Below are 19,185 nucleotides of genomic sequence, written 5' to 3'. Positions count from 1 at the left end.
ATTTTAAGAGCAATGACTTGATGGAGAAAAAAGAAAACAAAACAAAAACAAACAAACAAACACAGAACGAAAGACACAATACTACATACAAGGACATGGTTATGGAGAGTGCTCTTTGATTGGGTGAACGAGTGAACGAGGCGTGACAGTTCCTGTTTGTCTCTTTCTGATTTCTGCAGCATACTGTCAATATTAATCCAACCACACAGCCTGGACGGTGCAAGCCTCCTGATTGGTTCGCTTACATAAACCAGATTTAAAAACAAACAAACAAACAAACAAAAAAAAAAAAACCAACCACTCACACCATTGTTATACTGTTAATTACATTAAATGAGGCATAAGTGAATATCCTTTTTTTCCCAACAAAGCGAAAACAAGTCAAGTAAATGCAAGCAATTAAATTCTAAGGCAACACGTGAACTAAAAAAAAAAAAAAAAAAAAATTTACACGAAACACAAAGGAGGAAAGGGCGTCTCTTTAAACATATGTATGCCCAGACCACATAAAACTACAAGTCCTACTGCAGAAACTATGTATAAATTATTACACAAAGTTTAACTACTGGAGTTCAAAAAAAAAAAAAGGAAAAAACAAAGAGGCAAATCAAAATTAGTGAGATGAAGAAAAAAAAAACAACAAGAACAACAACAAAAAAACCGAAAGTGAAATACTGAAATCAAAAAGGAGCATGATAAACCTGCTATAGCGTATACTGTATGTTTGGTTTTCATTCCTTAGGCAAGCTCAGACTCCTCTTAAGCAGCCTGTTGGCTTACGTGACAATCTTTCTGAATAGATAGAGTGCTGATAGATTCAAAAAAAAAAAAAAAAGAAAAAAAAAAGAAAAAAGAGAAAAGAACATGACAGACATGGTTATAAATATAGGATGTCATCGCAAGGGTATAATAGTAAGGTGTGTAACAAGCTCATCGGTCCTTTGTTAAGCAGTAGTTCAGCTCCGATGCACAAGGCAAAATTCTCCTTTTAAAATACATCCACCCTTTCCAATCAAACCAAACATAGTAAATACTTTCCATGAGTCGACAGGTCATGATGGTGACCAAGTCCATATAAAATCAAGGAAAATATGTATATATATATATATATAAATGTTTCAGAAATGGAGATGCGTGATAATATATTTTTTTTTTTCTGCGTGATGAGAAAAGAATACACTCGGAAGAAAAATGTCATCGAACATGAATCCGGAATTAAAAACATAAAATCGATTTTATAATCCGTGTAACTTAAAACTAGCTTTGCTTTCACATTCTTAAGGGCAAACAACCTCTAAAGGGCATCAAGGTAAACCTTAGGAGGGCATTCTGAAAGGAAGAGGGAGTGGAGAGAGGGAGGGGCGAACATAACTGGCAGCTCAGTGGACTAATGAGCTGAGGACAAACGTTTCATGAAGTTCCCTCCCTGACATCCATTTGAGAGCGCTTTATTCAGACAGACTAAAGAGTTCCCAAAAAAAAAAAAAAAAAACCTCGGCGCCCTCCTGTTGAATTCACGTCACGAGCCCCTTCCTTGCTCCGGAACGCTCCGGAACGCTCGCCTGTTTGCACAAACGGCCGCCGTGTATCGACTGACTCGTCTTGGTTACGCGACGCAGACATGGTGACGTACGCGTTAGCGGAGAGTTGGTGAGATTCACGGTTGAGGGGGCGGGGGGTGGGGGTTTGGGGGCTCGGGTGGGTTAACTGGCCCAGAGATGTGTGTGGATCCAGCATGCGTGTACACAGTAGAGTACAGGTCTCTTTACAGCCTAGAGGCAGACAGACAAAGTCCACAGCAACCAAACCACTGATGCTGGGTCAGACCGGGATATGGAAGATTATACACTTATAGGCAGGCTGATCGCAGGACATGGCTCATTGACACTACAGCTAAACCCGGGTACGGCAGGGAGACGGAGGGGGGGGGCAGAGAGAGAGAGAGGGAGAGAGAGAGAGAGAGAGAGAGAGTGTGTGTGTGTGTTTGTGTGTGTGGAGGTGTCTTTCGAGTGCGTCCATGTGTCTGTCTCTTTAGGCTGCGTGGACACTCATGACGTGCCCTGTCTTTTCTGCTGCTGGGCACGGATCAGGTCCAACTGTTTCTTACACTGCTGGTAATAGGTGGACAGGCTCTTGTTCTCTTCCAGAAGCTTCTTGTGTTCCTGAACAAGCCGAGATGTGTTCTGCTGATCCTTCTCGTCCTGGTCCAGCTCTGCAATCAACTCTTTCCTGAGACGCACCGTGACAAGAGGTGGAAAGAGAGAAAGACAAAGGAAGAAAGAGATGGGGAAAATCATTTAGAGACTTATCTCCATTTCAGAGAGACAGCCATACAAACGTACACTGAGGTACCATATTTTGACGGCTTCTAAAGGCAACAACCACAGTAACACACTGACACGATCCCCGCCAAGATTGGCCTTAGAGATTAACCCACTTAAACGGTTAAAATCTGGACAAGACCAGATGAACAGTGTGGTGTCTTCAGTGATTCTTGACATGAGTAACACTGTAGAGAACGTGAGAAGTGGATGGTAGCAGTGAGCTCATGGGAGCTGAGCTGACCGTGTGCTAACACATGCTGGATTCCTTCATTAAGTCACTGACTATAAATACAGAATGAGCGCTTGACTCAGACATGGACAGTTGTTCCACTACGCTTCTCTGTCTACTGCTCAAGAAAAGCTGTTTGTCTTGGAGTTTGTCCTCTAAGTTTAGTCATGGCATTTCAGTCCTTTTCAGCGCGTACCGCTACACACAGTCCGTTTAACCGCGTTCACGCCCCCCTTTTAAAGGCTTTTTTTAAAGACAGGGTTTTGAGATCATTTCAAAAAGAGAGAGAGGAAAAAAAAAAAAATAGCATTTTCTGCGGAAGTTGGTATTTTGAGGAACTGAGAACATTCATACCTAGCAAATGTAAAAATCACACAAACAACAAAACAAGACAAAACAAAACCATCTTACAGTTAAGAGGGCAAATCAATGAAAATCAAGAGGAATTACAGTAAATGCTGCAGTTATCGCAGTTGTAGTCATGGCCTGTCAAAAAGCACATTCAAAAGCCATACTTCACACTCAGTTGTTTTAGTAACCACATGGCTGAAACACTTGTACATCAGCCATTTAAACACAGAAGAGTGCTGCACTGGCCAAGCCAAGGACTATATTACAACACACTCTTATTCCACATAAACCTCACTTAGTAATATACATCTAATTATTAACTTAAACGTCAAATTAAGTCAATTTAAACACAGAAGAGTGTCACACTGGCCAAGCCAAGGGATATGTCGCGACACACTCTTAGTCCATGTAAACCTCACTTGGTAAAATCCATCTTATTATTAACTTAAACGTCGACTTAAGTCTAGGACGGGAACAAACACTGGCATACTTGAATGTAATGAAGCTTCTGTGCCAGGTTTGAAAGCTACGTTAATAAGAAGAATAAATGTCTCACTTACTTCCTTTGTATCAGCAAGGCGATTTCGGTCTGAACTTTCAAGTACTCCTGTGCCATTTTGCAATGCTGCTCAAACACAGCCATGGACTCTTTGGAGTTTGGACACGGGGCAAGAGGCTAGGAATGAAACCACAGAAACACATATATACATACATTCATTTGAATGACAGCTAAGAGTTAGTCTGAAAGGTGAGATGTAATTACACCGGCGAGAACCCATGTTTTTATTTATTTTGTAAAGTAGGGAGTGTGTTTTTTGCTTCCACGTGCCTGAGTGTATTTATATGCGAATGTTCCACTGTGGACGTGGCGTCGTAGCTTCGGCTAGTGCTGTGCTGTAATCCTGGCTTGATTGAATTAGGACAGTGTTTCTGTGTCCCTGGATTTAACATGACTACGAATGGAAAGTCTGAGCTATACAGTTCACAAAAAACCCCCCCGCCAACAATAGAAAGAGAAACCCAGCCCCTCATATACAGCACAATTGACATAAGGTGACTTTCTTTCTTTTATATAAAGCTGTAACAGAGACTTGTTTTAAGACACTAGTCTGTCATGTCGAACAAACTGAAAGAGGACAGCTGAGGTGAGGGACTTCGGCTGAGTGAGCTGCCCGTAATATGACATCAGCGTTGGCTGGAGACAGCGACACTGAGAGAGAATGGCTCTGGAAGGAGACTCAGACCCAGTGTTTACAGACATGCCTGGTGCTTTGGCGTGAAACACGTCATATGAACCGGGAGGTGAGATTTTACCTGGAGCTGATGGTCCAGGGTCAGATACGCCATGGGAATGGAGTTGTCTGAGCCGTTGGTGTCTGTGGACGTGACAAGATATTCAGTTTATTCAGCGCACACGCGTGCGCACACACACACACACACACACACCATAGTCAAAAAAAACTAAAAAAACAACAACCTCCCAGTTGGATTTATTATTAATAAGCACAGGTTCTTCAACTAAAATAACCTTGTCTCTTTCTGTCTCGTCTCAGACTCCAGCTAAGAGAAAACCACAGCCTTAAATCATTGATGAGTCTCATGTTCTAAGTGAAGCTCTGCTGAGGCAGCTTGTGTCTCTCTGTTCATGGGCTGAAGACACTAATACACAAAGCTGACGGTGTGAAAAGGAGTTCAGAGCCCTGGCCATGTTCTAAATGCCAGTGCTTATGGAAACACCGTTCACTGAATGTTTGACATATTATCCAAACAGGGCAAAAAGACACATGAACGTGGAGAATTAAGTTAGGAGAAACGGGTTGCAGCGCATAAAGACAAACAGTGCAGTTAGATCTGATTGAACGGTGGGACTGGAGTCTAACCCTCACATGGACTTTACTCAGCTAAATTCGGAGCCCCTTATAACCAAGCATAAACCCCCGGCAGCCAGTGGACGTATCTCAGCGGTACGAAGAGAAGTGTCAGTCTGTGGAGGAGGCTGTTTTTTTTGAGCGGCTCTGTTTTTACCTGAGGGATCGTCGGGAGAGTAGCCGTAGCTTCGTCCCGTCTTGTCTGACGTGATCATTCGCACGCTGGGGCTGGAAGAGCGGCTGCTGTTCCTGCTCTCCTGGAAAAAGGCAGAAAGAAATAAATAAATAAAACATTTCAAAAACAGTCAGAAAGGCTGTCTGGGGTGAGGCGTGGTGTCGGGGGGTGGGGGGGGGGTGTCCTGAGAGAAATTCCATCAAAGGCAGCAGCGGAGCGTCTCCGCGCGGCTGGGCCAGGAATTCTCAGTGATTTGGAAGAAAGCGAAGAGTCGCTGCAGCCAAAGTGTGTCTTTAAAATTAATGGAGAACTGAATGTGACTTTTTGTAGTCAGTCTGTTCCAAAAATCAAAAGATGAAAATTTAATCTACCTTTACTTAAAAAGGGGAGGGGGGGGGGGGCGAGAGAGAGCGAGAGCGAGAGAGGGAGAGGGAGAGGGAGAGAGACTAAGATGCAAGTGAGAGACTTTAACAAATGCCTGGTGACTTGAATCGGACTTCAGCTCCCAAATCAGAATATAAATCTTTTATTTACCCCCCCCCCCCCCCAAGGGATGAGATTTTTTTTTTGATATATATATATACACACACACACACACACCTTTTTCATCACAACTATAACCAAAGCTACAAACGAAGAGAAGGTCCGCTGAAAGTAAAACACAGCAAACACACTCCATTCAATCAGACTCAATCAATCTTTAAAAACCCTGCTCAAGTTAACATCCATGAACATTAACATAAGCGTTAAGTGAACTCTGCATGAACTTAACAGTTCTCTGTCAAGCAGCAGGTATCAGCTTCATCCTCAGTGCCTTGAGAACTGAGGTGTGCTTGAACACAGAACCACAGAGTGTTTGAAGGGTGCTCACAGGGAATTACAAAAAAAAAAAAAAAAAAAAAAGGAAAGGGGGATTCAGTACACCCAGAAAGCAGTCAGACGAAACTCTGTTTCTCCTCTCTAAACACTGTGATGTCCTCCCTGTAGACATCAATCCTGACAGAACACAGCAAAGTCTGACATCCCAGAATGAGCCGCACAGAAACACCAACACCATAACGACAACAACAAAAAAACTAAACCCGCAGGATGAGAGAATGAAAGAGTGCTTCTCTAAGCAAAATAAAAAAAAGTGTGCAAATCAAGTAGAAAAGCAGAATTCTACTGACTGGGGATGACTGTACCAGTATCTCTTGTCATGTCATTTTTCTGTAATTGGTGCAGTAGATCCTGTGATGTCTGTGCGCGGGTTAATGAAATGCTGTAAGTAGACAGTGAGCTGTTCCAGGTGAACGCGTCTTACCTGACTGGGCTCTGTGCCCACCGCGGAGACGTCGTGGACTGACCTGCGTCTGTGGGGCTCACAGGTAGCTGAGAGAGAGGGAGAAAAATGTAGGCAAAGAAAGAGGGAAGAAAAGGAGGGAGAGAGAGAGAGCGAGAAAGAGAAGGAGAAAGAGAAGGAGAAAAATCAATGTGGTACAACGTGATGTAAGTGGGGTTGGGCAACTGTGGCTGTGTCCGTCTCTCTCTCTCGTGCACACACACACACACACACACACACACACACACACACAGACAGCTGACCAGAATCAACTCTAAATTCTGAGGCACGTCAACAACGTGTGAGTGAACGTGCTCAGAACGTGACTGTAACTCCACCCCACACATCCTAACACACACACACAAAAAAAACTACACAGCAAACACTACACACTCACACGGGCATCATATACCGCATGGACAGATGCCATTGTGTGGATTGGTCAACTTCTGTCACATGTGTGCCAAACTGAAAACTTTCTACAGACATTTGGCTGAGGGTGTGTGTGTGTGTGTCTGTGAAAGGAGCAGAAATGCACACACACACACAAGGCATCCTCTACAAATCCTACTTGTGTTCTACATCACTGTGAAGACAGATGGATGTTAAGGGTAGGTTTCCCTGTCTGAATCCCTAATACTGTAAAATGGGATTTTCCTTTTTGGCATTGGGACAAAGTGAATGTAATGTGAATTAAGAGTACACATGGGCTCTTTCTCAACACACTCCCCTGGTACTGACTGGACAGGACGCTAAATGAATGGATATTCTCTAGACCTTTTCATTAGTTATCATAAATTCATCAGCATAAAAATCAACGGAGTCCGTTATCAGGTCTGTATGCATTACAAAGACTTTTGTTTATCATTCAAAAATGTTGTCAAAATGATTTGTGATGCGGGTCTAAATTAAGATGCAAAGCTGTTGTTGTCTTGGTGCCGAGTTCCTCTTTTTCAGATATCAAAACAAAAACATGCAAATTCAAGAGACATGGAAACAACACCACCATTGTCAGAAGTCAAAACAGGAATCACACAACAGAACACTCTAGATTAAACTGTACGTAAATTACTCTGACGTCAGCAACACTGTACGATGGTTTTGATCATCTCAGAGATACACCCATTACCACGGAACTTTCCACAATAATTCAGTTTGAGTGAATGAATGAATGACAGATCAGTGCATGCATTGGTAAGTACAGCTCATTTCACCCCATTACCCTCCAAGTGCTGCCCCTCCCTTATTCCACTGAGTCAAGCTTTGCTGGCATTTTAAGCATGTGTGAAGCTGTGAGCACATTGAAAAAAGGTTAAGAACTGATCGAATGAGGTGACGGACGTACGTTTGCTTGGATTAAAGTGGGCGAAGAGTGAGTTGTGGATTTTCGAGGGAGGAGATGAATTGATAGGCGATTTTGGGCGTCACCGTGAATGCCCGGGTTGAAGCTTTGGGACCGGCCAAAAATGGGGTAATACGTGTGTCTGGTTGGCGCGTGCTGGGGCGGTTACAGTTATGGCTTTCTTAAAAGTGCCAAAATTCGAGAGGTGACCAAGGACGCACCACGTCGAAAAGACAAAAAAAAAAAAAAAAAATCAGAGAGTGCAGGTTGCATTATGTGTTTGATTATTAAAATATTAAATAACAAACAATAAAATAATAACAATAATACTAATAACATCATATTATTGTCATTATTCACTGCAGCGCGGATTCAACGGGGAGCTCTATTCCCACGAACATGTCATGTAATAGCCAAACCCGTAATTTAAACGGCATGTCAGCTAGGGAAATACGATTACTGGTCGGGGGGTTATCACGACTCAGGTAATGCCTATTAAAATCTCTCCGGCAATTAGGGAGCGATTTGCGTAAGCATTTTATTTTTTTGTTCTGCTGAGGCAAATTAGTCGCCGTTATTGGTTTTCTTTTTATACCGGGCCTCGAATTAGCAACTCATTCTTCAGAGACGGTATATGGGTCTTCTTTTCTTTTTTCCCCCCCTCTGTGCTATCTTTCACCGTCCCCATTTCTCTCATCTTTATCAGTCACTGCATTAACAGCTATGACCTTCAATGTTAGAAAAATGAATCACATCAACTTTTGTGAAATTAATGAATGTGTAAGGGGGTGGTGGGGGGGGGGCTTCGGCGACACCCTCTCTGCCTGAAAGACAAGGGACAGCTATATCTAGACAAAGCATAACCACAGACTGCGTCACGTTCCTCCTCTCTCGCCAGCAGTAAATGGCAATGAGGTGTCAGAAGCAAAGCAGCGAGTCATGCTCCATAACCACAGCCACTTCACCTCTCCGGCCTCAGGATGCTGACCTGTCTCACTGCCTCCGCTGGAGCCCTGAACCACCGCACAGATCCAGGTTTCCCTCTAGACCTGGTCCTCTGGGTTTGTGGTCTTTTTCTTTCTTTTTTTTTTTTTTAACAGATTTGTAGAGGTTTTACAGCTCATTTATTTCAACTGATCGATCTCTTCAAATGAATTTTTACCGCTGAAAACATGAAGCGTCTACGTGGTTATGAGAGGCCAAAGTGAGCACAGTGGAAGCGTCTTGATCAGCACCTTGTGGCCAGAAGGTGAAATGCACATGACCGGGTGTAAAACAGAGCAACAAGCTTAACCACACAAAAGAGAGTCAAGAGAGAGAGAGAGAAAAGGGATGGATGGCACTCCAGGTTGAATGTCCACTCTAAAGCCAGGCCTGTGTGAAATCATCAGGGAACAGGGGTGGGAAGTCTTCTAGAATGTTCTGGGAATGTTGTCCAATCAAAAATGAGGCTTACAAAACAGCCTCTATACATATTCTTTTTTTTTTTTTTTTTTTTACATTCCCCAACTTAATAATTGCAGAATCATAATTTGAATGGCCAAACAGCTCCCCTGATTGGAGGACAGCCAAGTAACACTCATTTATTGACTGATTAACTGATTTGTTCTTACGTTAGTCAGCTGCTGTTTTAGACCAGTAACGGCAGTATACACCTTGCCGGGTAAACATAAACCAGGATTTGAAGCTCAGACTTCCGACCCCCCTGCGTCACGAGCTCACACGCTGTGGGGAATTCCTGAGTGGTTGGGGATCTCTACCCTACATCCTGGAGTAAAGAGAGAGACAGAGCAGGACGTGTGTCACAGAAAAGAGAGTCTGATTGGGTTAAGCCAGCTGGCCAGGCACCAGGCATCCCGGCCGTTCCGCTCTGGTACCTGTCACGACGATCTTGGGGATATCCAGAATGGTGCCGTGCGATGCCGTTTTACGGTGACCTCGTTTAAACGGGGGGCGTGCTGCAAAAACACATATATACACACACAGAGCTGCGAACACAGGGCATGCAGACGTACACACACGCACACATACGCACGTTCACGCGCTCGCAGCCTGCTATCAGGCTACGCGTGACGGGTTTTCCGGAGACCCCCCCCCCCCCCCCCCAACTTGCTGCACTTGCGCGGGCATGCAAGAGACAAACACACACACATGTTTGTAGAAACACATGCTGGGCTTGTCGGCAGCCCGTCCACGGAAACGCAGAGGGAGAGATGCTGCAGTATGGTGTAGCTCACACAGACGTGCCCACGGCAGACAGGCTGATTGGCTCTCTGTACACACCAATCTGGACCAATCAAATAAGTGTACAGATGCTGGGGAAATGCTACTGCAACAGTAATAGAAGTTTACCCATATGGATACAGTTGGTTAGAAAATGTCAAAGTAAAACCACAAAAAGGTTAAAATAAGGTTCACTAAGATGTAACTGATTAAATGAAGTTAAATGTCATATGAAATGTGTGTCATGAAGAATGGTACTTGAATGCATCGTTTGAATTAGCCTTGTAGCACGAAAACATATTCGTCATAACTTCCGACAGCCTTGCATTTCTACTCGAGATACTTCTATGTAATTAAACTTACGCTACCAACTTCATCTTTAAATGTAGTTCAATGTGATGAACCTTACGCGACAAACATCTTTAAAGAGGCGCACACGTATTCTCTCTTCCCATTCAAATAATGAGGTTTGGTGTCACAGGGACATCCACTCCAAAATAAACTGTGTATATGCATACATACATACACACATATATATATGTATATATATATATACACACATACATACATACATATATATGTGTGTGTGTGTGTGTGTGTGTGTGTGTGAGGGTGTGTGTCATACCTGTAGGCATGAAGGGCATCTTAGGCTCTAGTTCTGAGAAGTCAGCACTCATTCGTTTGCTGTCGGAGACCAGACAGTGGGTTCTGCCTGATAAACTCTCCACACTCCCTCCTCTGGAGAGTGGCAGACCAGACCTCAATGGATCCTGAAAACCACGCGCGCACGTGCACACACAAATACACACACACACACACACGTAAATTTAAAGGCGTTAGGATTCACGTCTCTCTCAACCCTGTATCCTGTCTCTAGAAATATGACTAAGACAGAAAGTAGCTGTTAATGTTATTACTTCTAGTCTACAAGTAAAAGCGTATGTCAACTACAAGAGTAATCTCTGTGTGAATACGCGAGTAAAACAGCAGTGATGTGCTTAAAACAGTTCACCCACCTTTGATTTAAATGGGGGAAACTTGTTCTCTATGATTTTAATGGTGTCGTTGCTCCCTGGGGAGTTGCTGTGCTCCATATTGGTGTCATTCCTGCTGCTGCTGGTGGTACAGGTGTAGTCCACAATGGAGCCTAGTCAACACACAGCGCAGGAGGAAATCAGCACAGGAACCTGTGCTATATCTGCTCCGCAGTTTTCGCCTGCAGCTGCACTGTGATCTACATGCATATCTATGTCTGTATATGTGTGGTCATGTTTGATGAATGGTTTATGGAGCAATACTCTGACAGTCAGGTTTCCTGTAGGGGGAGCTAGTGGTAGTTAAACTCTCTAGGAGGTGGGGGGTGGGAGCTACTGTACTGTGACATTTTTGGTCCCACCCTAATCTCACCATATGCAGAAATGACTTTGATTAGCTGACTTGGGTGAGTCAGACTGAGTTTGGAACCAAATCTTCCCAAGAATGCAGTTCTCCAAGAGGAGGTCTGGCTATAACTACACATACTTATGATGGCTTAAAATATGCAAAACCCATTAAAAATAAAAACAGCAACAACAAACACAATTTGTTTTATTTCAAATGTACAGTAGGCAACTCTGGGGTATGATGAGTTCACAGAATCAAAGCAGTAATTAAGTGCATTAGCCTATTACCTGTGCTAGTGGCAGAATTACTCTGTCCTTCATCTGAATACTGGTAAGGGTACTGCAGCGGCACATCCGAGCCCGGAAAGTACTGGAAAAAGATTAACAAGAGGGAGACAGATACTCTTAATACCCCTGTTGACGACTGAGGCTATCGGTTGGTGTGAAAACGGTGGCCTGTGCCAAGTGTAGGCGCCATGCCGTCTGGGGCGTGTGCCAGTGGACTTTACCCTCATCAGGTGGGTCATGATCTTTACGATCTCCTCCATGGAAGGTCGCAGAGACGGGTCTTTGGACCAGCACCGGGTCATGAGGCTCTCTATGGGCTTGGGCAGGTTCTTGATCAGGGGAGGACGGGTGCCTGATCCAAGCATTGACACGAGATAATGCAAAATCATCTGCTACTGTTGACACATAGTCCTGCGATGTAATCTTACATTCCAGCTGAACACACACTCTCAAATACATACGGATATTGCCTTTCGTTTGGAAAATCTCATGTTCCATTTACTATAAGAGACTTATGTGAATTGTCAATGAGGGAATAAAGTTATGAAAATAAAGGGGGGGGGGGGGGGGGGGGTGGTGTGGGGTGGGGGACGAACAACTAGCTGCCGTTCTGTATCTCACCGCGGTGGACGGCCCACATGATGCGGAAAGCAGGGCCGCCGATCTCGTCGAAGGGCTTTCGACGTGTGATCACCTCCCACAGGATAATCCCCCAGCTAAAGACATCACACTTCTCACTGTAGTTGCTGCCTGCAGACACACAGCCCAGAAGCAGAGAGGATAAAGACACGGAGGGCTGCATTATGCAGTCTAACGGACTGAGCCGGAGACCAGAGGTTACAACCACGTTGTTGCGACATGCTCATCTGATGCCTGCCGTAACGCGTCTGAGTTTTTGGCTGGGTTTCATTGTGAGATATATATATTGGTACCATGATCCATAATTTAGGGTGTAAAACAAGGAAATGTTGCACACGCCAAACTCTGGGTGGGACCATAATTGCCACATCACACCTGTATAATGTGCCATTACTGGGCTGTTATTATATGTAATATACAGACGGCATTAACACTCAAACACAAGTCACTGCACTGCTTATTGCTTATGCAGTTAGAGAGAAAACATAGTTATTAAGGAGGAATTTTACCAAAGAGTCTCTGTAATTCCTTTATGATGTGTTGATGCAATAAAACGGGGATGTCTTTATCTACCCTGCTGCTCTGGCACAAGCCAGCAGGTAAATGTTCAGTAGCATCTCCCAACACGTTTAATAACCACATTACCTGTGTTCCAATGAAAGCCTCCCACACACACACACACACACGCACATGCCATGGTGCTGAAGCCTTTTAGCAAGTCTTTCTGCAAGCCATGCAAATGAGTGCAGAGGTGATTGTCATTAAATTGTTTGTTAGGGGAGTAGCACAACTCCTTGCAATTACATATTTCCTCATATTAGCAGAACAGATACCTCATTAGTGGTCTGCACTGATCTCTTTACTCAGGAAAGGTACTGGACATATTCAATACACTGAAGGATATTACTGACTGACTGCAATCAAAAGGATTAGCTTATAATATCTGCCAAATCAGCAATGAAAGTTTTCAAAACCTGGAAGCCGATAATTTAACGTTTTACATTATGATTCAACGTAATCGTAATTTAATGTTTGGATTCATCTATGCAACATCTGTGCTGAATTAAAAGAGACTGGTTCACCTTGACAGGGAACGTTCTATAAATTCTAAAGGAGGTTTGTCGTTGTGAGAGAGATTTCTATTACCAGTGAGGCGTGGCCAAGAGAAAGTAATTTTAAGACAAGCTACTCAACGGACCATCCATAGCTATGTTGGATGTGCAAACGCTGGGAGAACCAGTGTAAGACTGGAGAGGAGGAAAAAACAAAACAAAAAAACAAAAAAACAAATTAACCCTCCCCCCAAAAACCAAACAACCGCAGTCCAAAAACTGGTCTGGAAAAAGCCATAAGCAGCTTTGAGTATAAAGACAAACACAGTTTGATTACCCTCTGTTTTCATTTCAACAAGGAGAGAATTCACTCAGTCATTCTAATGAGGCTCTTGCCGTAGGTTACGGTGGCTTTGACTCGGAGCACTTTGGTAGAGATCTGTTTGAGTTGAGTGATAATGCGAGGGGTTCGTTAAGTCTGTGGCCTTATCTCCGCTCCTCAGTCTTACCTTCAAACACCTCGGGAGCCATCCAGGCCGCGCTGCCTTTGTTATTGGTCATGTGTGTCTGTATGTCACACGCTGTCCCAAAGTCACAGATCTTCAGCACAGTCCCCCCAGCCACCAGGAGCAGGCTGAAAACAAAGACAAACCGAAACGCAAGTTTAATGTCACCATCGTCATCACAGCTAACTGGCTATGATTTAGATAATGCTGACTTCGGGGTAGGTCCTAATTTGCCCTAATTTCACACACAGTAATGGAAAACAGGAATCGCTTTTGAAAAATGAAGCGGAACAACTTATAACCGCAACATCAATCCGAGATACAAACAACTCACTTAAGCTGGGGTTTTCAACCTTTTTCGACATGCGCCCCCCCACTTTGTCTAGGTTTAAACTAGCAACCCCCCCCCCCCTCCACTTTTCACTGTACTTGCCAGTTTGTGCCCAAAAATCTCCTAATCTTGTGCCACCCCCCCCCCCTCACCCCCCCTTGACAGGTTGAAAATCAGGTACTGTAGTGCAAGGCTTATCAAACAAACGAAAGATAACTGATGTATACTGCCAAAACCCAAAGCTGAAACTTGAGACAAAACGAGTCAGGGCAGGTTCTCATAGTCAGAATGCTGTGTGACACGACACAGTTCCTTGTACGCATGTTACACGCCATGACGTAATTGTCAATGTTATACTGACACACCAAAGGTTCAACACGGGTCTGACTCAAGCCCAAACCTGAGTGTTTCAGTGAGGAACATTCTGACTGCACAATGCTGTGCATTGAGAAGCCAAGAGAAGCCAGATTGTGACTGTTAGTTCCAGACTACATTTGATGAGCTGTGATTTGACAGTTGAGTTGGGCGTGACCCAGTTCTGTGCCCACAGCTCCAGGTCAGATCTCTAGGAATCGGCCCAGCTGGTCATTCACTGCGGGCCTGGCTCGACTTAAAGCGTCAGAGCCTAATAAATAAGCAGAGGAGAGTGGAAAGATACAACACGCCATGTCGTCAATGGCACTTCATAAAATGCACTCCACTTTCCAACTCTGCATGGAACAGCAGCATTACTGTGTGTGCACACATACATACATAGACACACACACACACACACACACACACACACACAAAGTGTGAGGGACTTCCCTCAGGTACTCAGTGAAGGCAAAAAAAAAAAAAGCGAAAAAGAAAAATGGTGATAAATACATATTTTTCAATTAAAGGATTAAAGGTATCAAGTAGGGCAGAAGTTTTTTTTTTTTTTTTTATCAAACTAAGGCTACCTCAGATAAGGCTGTGGAAGCATTGCATTGTATTTGAAATCACATAAAAAGAGAGACAGGGAGCGACAGTACAGGATAGAGAGGAGGACAGGAATACGGTGAGAAAGTGACATCACAATAAAGAGAGAGACAGTGACAGACAGACAGAGAGAGAGAGAGAGAGAGAGAGAGACAGAGAGAGTGAGAGAGAGAGAGAGAGAGTGAGAGAGAAGGTGAAGTTGACGGAAGGTTCATACTTGGGAGGTTTGAGGTCTCTGTGAATGAGAGCCTTTGGTTTCATGCCATGGAGATAGGACACCCCCTGGGCACACTGTAAACACCAGCTCATGGCATGGGAGGCAGTGTAGTGGGGGAGGGGTTCGGTACCATGCAGCACTGTGAACAGAGAACACACACATACACACAGAGTCACAATCACTGTAAAACAAACACAAACACACAAACACAAACACCTCTGCAAGCACTCTCATATACACACCCGATCACAATTCTTACTTTTCCAACAACCACTGAGTTCTACCACAGTTGCAGTTGGTCTCTGTTGTGGTCACTATGTCAATTTAAAGTCAATTCTCAAAAAAAAAAAAAAGAGAGAACTTTCCATGCAACGTTAATAAAATGAACCGCACTGTAATTGTGATAGTCAGCAGTTTAATAAAGCAAGAAAGGGAAAGAGGCAAAAGTACAGAATGAGTTTTACTTTGAATCTCTCTACAAATTTCTCCTTACAAACTGTTACTGAATGATCGATATATTGCACCGGTAAGCCTACATGATGAAAGAGTCGTACGCATTCTGTAACACGAGCACTCGAGTGTGCAGTGAAATCTCCCTCTTCATGCCCACGCGTAGTAGCTTTGCTGAAGGCTTACGAAGCCTCATACAGCTCTTATGAGCTTATGATGTGGCTACTGCAAGATTCCCTTCAGATGCAGCACAGTGGGTTGTAAAATCACAAACAAACAAACAAATAAATACATAAATACTTAAGATACAACCCTACAAACAGCTTCGAATGTCAGATGGAGGGAGGGCAGTTACAGCAACTGCCATGACCACACTAGACACTGTAAGACTGCAGGGTTACACCCGATGAAAATAAACTGAAGGGAGTCACGACTTTCTTCTTTATGTTAGGAATAATTGACACTAAGCTTGAAAATCCCTCTAGATAAACACCTTTGGTGACAAGAGGTCTCAAATATGTCATCTTGTCTCAGCTCCCTTAATTATTTTTGTCTTCTTTTTGAAAGTCTTTTAAATGTGAATATTTAAGGTGCAGTAGGACAACACTGAGGTGGCTGTCCAAACCTGTCAAGTCTGTCTGTCTGTCTGTCAGTCAGAGTGAGAAACAGCTCAAAGTCCAAACTCACCATTGTACAAAGACCCTCCCTCTGCATATTCCATCACCAGACACACCTGGGAAGAGATGATGGACATTGAGAGAGTGAAAACAGGGAGAAAAATACTGCTCTTTCAGTGGATGAATCATTCCTTTGAACAGCTGCCTAGACACCAAAGCAAACGTAAAGCTCATCTCAAAATATCAGCTGCAACTCGAAAAAAAAACAAACAAAAAAAACAAAGCAGAGGATTCAATCCTACTATAGTTCCATTATAAAGGATCTAAGCACCAGCCTGATTTTTTGAAAAATATCAACGTTCAAATTTTTATATGTAAACGGTTAAGTCCATGATACGTTAAGATAGCAGCATCTTAATTTAAGATCTCAATAGGATCGATGCAATGACAATGTCCTTTAAACATTGTGAAGGAACTTACAGGATTGTTGCAAGAACCGTACAACTTCACAATGTTGGGATGATTCACACGTGACAGCTGTCGAAGCTGCAGGGGAACAAAAATAGCAAGAGTTGAATGGATTCCCTGGAGTTGGAACTGATCAATACTACATTCAGCCAAGTGACTGCATAGCCACAATATGGCTCAAATTAACTCCCTTTTCCCTCCAACTGCTTGTAATGGAGGAAAATGCTATTATACACATACTTTAAAGAGAAAAAAAAACCCCAACTCATTAGCTCTTGTTGGATAGTCCATTGGGACAGCAGCTTTGCTTTTGGATTTGGGGGGGGGGGGGAAATAATGGATTTGACGTTAAAACTGGAATAAACAGGATTAAGAGTACCTCCACACTGAAGGCATTTCTCTCAGATTCACTCTCTATTGTTTTGATTGCCACATCTTTTCCTTTCCACTTGGCTTTGCACACAACACCAAAAGCTCCTCTTCCCACCACCTGCAGATAGAAAATACTAGTATTAACATACCATCGGTCCAAACAGAAATCACTGTAATGGTCATTTTCAAATCTATGATTAAAAAAAACCCAAACAAACAAACAAAAAAAAAACACAGAGGGTGTAAGGTAGAGGACTCTTTAAACACGAGAAAGCTTTGCTAAAATTAGCACAAAACATTTCATGGCTCAAGTACAGGGATCTCTTTTATCGAATCCAATTAAACAGATGGTAAGGCCCATATAGCTACAGAGATATGATTCACAGTGTGCACTAAATATTTGAAAGTTTAGGCAGCTTTTATAAATCAATTTGTTTAGTAGGTTTTCAGCAACTGAGATTCACCCTCAATTTTCCTGTTAGACATGTCTTATGTTTTAAATCATCCTTAACAGTCATGCTGTAGCTTGAACATTTCGTGAGCTTGCCCATTCGTTTGTTATGGATACGGATTCTCTGTCCTCCCGACACGTCTCACACGTCAATATTATATCATAAATCTTTAGCATGACAGAGTATATTGGGCCTCTCTGCCTAATAAACATGAAATAAACATCACATCTTGACCTCAGTTTAGTGTTCTCGCTGCAAAGTAATGGAGAGGACACCATTATATTTAGGGATCATTCATGTGAATGGAATCATAATTACTTTTAATTAAAGAGCGGACATGACAAGGCTGTTGCACAATAGCAATACTGAGCTCAACTTGTCCGATATTAGAAGCTACAAATTAATGAAACAACAATTATATGACAGCATTACCGGCAGCTAACCAAACAAAGCTATACCATAACTATAAACGAAACCGATAACTTATAGACTTGCTATAGCTTCACAATAAAAACATGTTTTATCTGGCGTCAACCCAGCAAAGGCGCACAAAGCATTTGAAACAGAAGACAAAAAATATGCCTGCCATAAAACTTATATAATAATACTGAAAGCGGCTATCTTTAATATAACACTTTAATTGTACATTTTTCAAAGCTGCCATGTACTTACCTCCTCAACCTCAATGTCTGCATAGTCTATTTCTTCAAAAGGATATCCAGGTGGTGTTTCAAGCATATCGGAAGAGGGGGTTGACATTGCTAGCTAGCTAGCCACTTACTCATTAAAAACAATTAGTTCGAAGCTGAGTCAAGAAACATTTAGCGGCACAGCTTAATACATTTTAAGTACATGGACGGTACCGGATAAATCTTCTTGACAAGCTTTGCAGTACACTGTCATTTCTAGGAAAAATATTACTTCGAAAACTTGGCCAGCATTAACTGGCTAACTAGCTAGCTGTAGTCAATCCAAACTTAGCCGGGTGGTTTGGCAGAAATCTTTGCCAAACTAAGAGGAGACTTCGGCAACTTTTGACAAATAGTAGCTCTCAAAAATTTATCTGCCCAATTCATAAGCTATAATTAATAACTACAGTAACAGCGTTAGCTAACTAGATAGCTAGGCCCACTTGGCTGGCCTGGTTAAAACCTTGTCGCACGGATGAAGCAAGCTTCTCTCCGCAGACAGCTCACTCCACCACGGCGTAATAGATTCTCACATTGGGTTCAATGTCTTGGAAATGAATGCATCAAAAGCCAAAGTTCAGTGTCCGTTTCACAAAGACACTGTTTCCGACCCATAAGACACACTGTTAAAACTTTAAAACTCTTCCTTCCATAGGCTACTTTGTTTTTTTCCCCCGCAGTCTCTGCTGTAGCTCCAGGAAGTGAGTGTTCCCCTGAAATATGCCCCTCCAGCTTTGTGCAAGGCAAGCTGTGCTACATTACTTGAGCAATGGTAACAGCATCCGTTTGAAGAGGGAAACAATATGAATTATCCATAGCAAGTCAAAGGAGGCTGCTTTTTCAAAATAGTGGTAGCGATTCTTAAGTGGTGACGATATCAGTTGTCGGTTCGTGATGACTTTTTGATGATTCGATGAGGTATTTTG

At 43.0% G+C, this 19,185-nt stretch overlaps 1 protein-coding gene across 5 annotated transcripts; it reads right to left on the bottom strand.

The window, feature by feature from the left end:
- Window positions 1–1,974: 1,974 nt before the first annotated feature.
- On the bottom strand, window positions 1,975–18,950 carry map3k7 (mitogen-activated protein kinase kinase kinase 7). 5 transcript variants are annotated; one of them, XM_030782172.1, is made up of 17 exons: window positions 18,243–18,950; window positions 17,126–17,236; window positions 16,759–16,824; window positions 16,349–16,394; window positions 15,212–15,350; window positions 13,704–13,828; window positions 12,125–12,253; window positions 11,725–11,855; window positions 11,504–11,585; window positions 10,839–10,980; window positions 10,459–10,592; window positions 9,488–9,568; window positions 6,251–6,318; window positions 4,954–5,029; window positions 4,219–4,280; window positions 3,465–3,580; window positions 1,975–2,229 (listed from the first exon to the last, which is right to left on the bottom strand). In XM_030782172.1, the coding sequence occupies exons 1-17, from the start codon at window positions 18,327–18,329 to the stop codon at window positions 2,049–2,051; spliced, it is 1,776 nt and encodes a 591-aa protein (XP_030638032.1). In that variant the 5' UTR covers window positions 18,330–18,950; the 3' UTR covers window positions 1,975–2,048. The 5 variants fall into 5 exon arrangements, with proteins under 5 accessions (XP_030638032.1, XP_030638031.1, XP_030638033.1 ...); XM_030782171.1 differs by having other exon boundaries at window positions 4,930–5,029; window positions 10,459–10,603; window positions 10,850–10,980; XM_030782173.1 differs by having other exon boundaries at window positions 12,125–12,236; window positions 13,714–13,828.
- Window positions 18,951–19,185: the final 235 nt, after the last annotated feature.

This window comes from Chanos chanos, chromosome 8 (genome assembly GCF_902362185.1).
Source record: "Chanos chanos chromosome 8, fChaCha1.1, whole genome shotgun sequence".
Classification (NCBI taxonomy): domain Eukaryota; kingdom Metazoa; phylum Chordata; class Actinopteri; order Gonorynchiformes; family Chanidae; genus Chanos; species Chanos chanos.
The sequence above is the reverse complement of the archived record's forward strand: the minus strand, read 5'-3'. Positions and strand labels throughout refer to the sequence as shown.

Bases quoted from the DNA above. Each gene is read 5' to 3' on its own strand.
- map3k7 (XM_030782171.1), bottom strand. From the start codon at position 18,329: ATGTCAACCCCCTCTTCCGATATGCTTGAAACACCACCTGGATATCCT. The intron at 16,825-17,125 runs GTACTCTTAATC...GTTCCCCTGCAG, and splicing joins GAAATGCCTTCAGTGTGGAG to CTTCGACAGCTGTCACGTGT. The intron at 11,856-12,124 runs GTGAGATACAGA...TGCTTGGATCAG, and splicing joins CATGTGGGCCGTCCACCGCG to GCACCCGTCCTCCCCTGATC.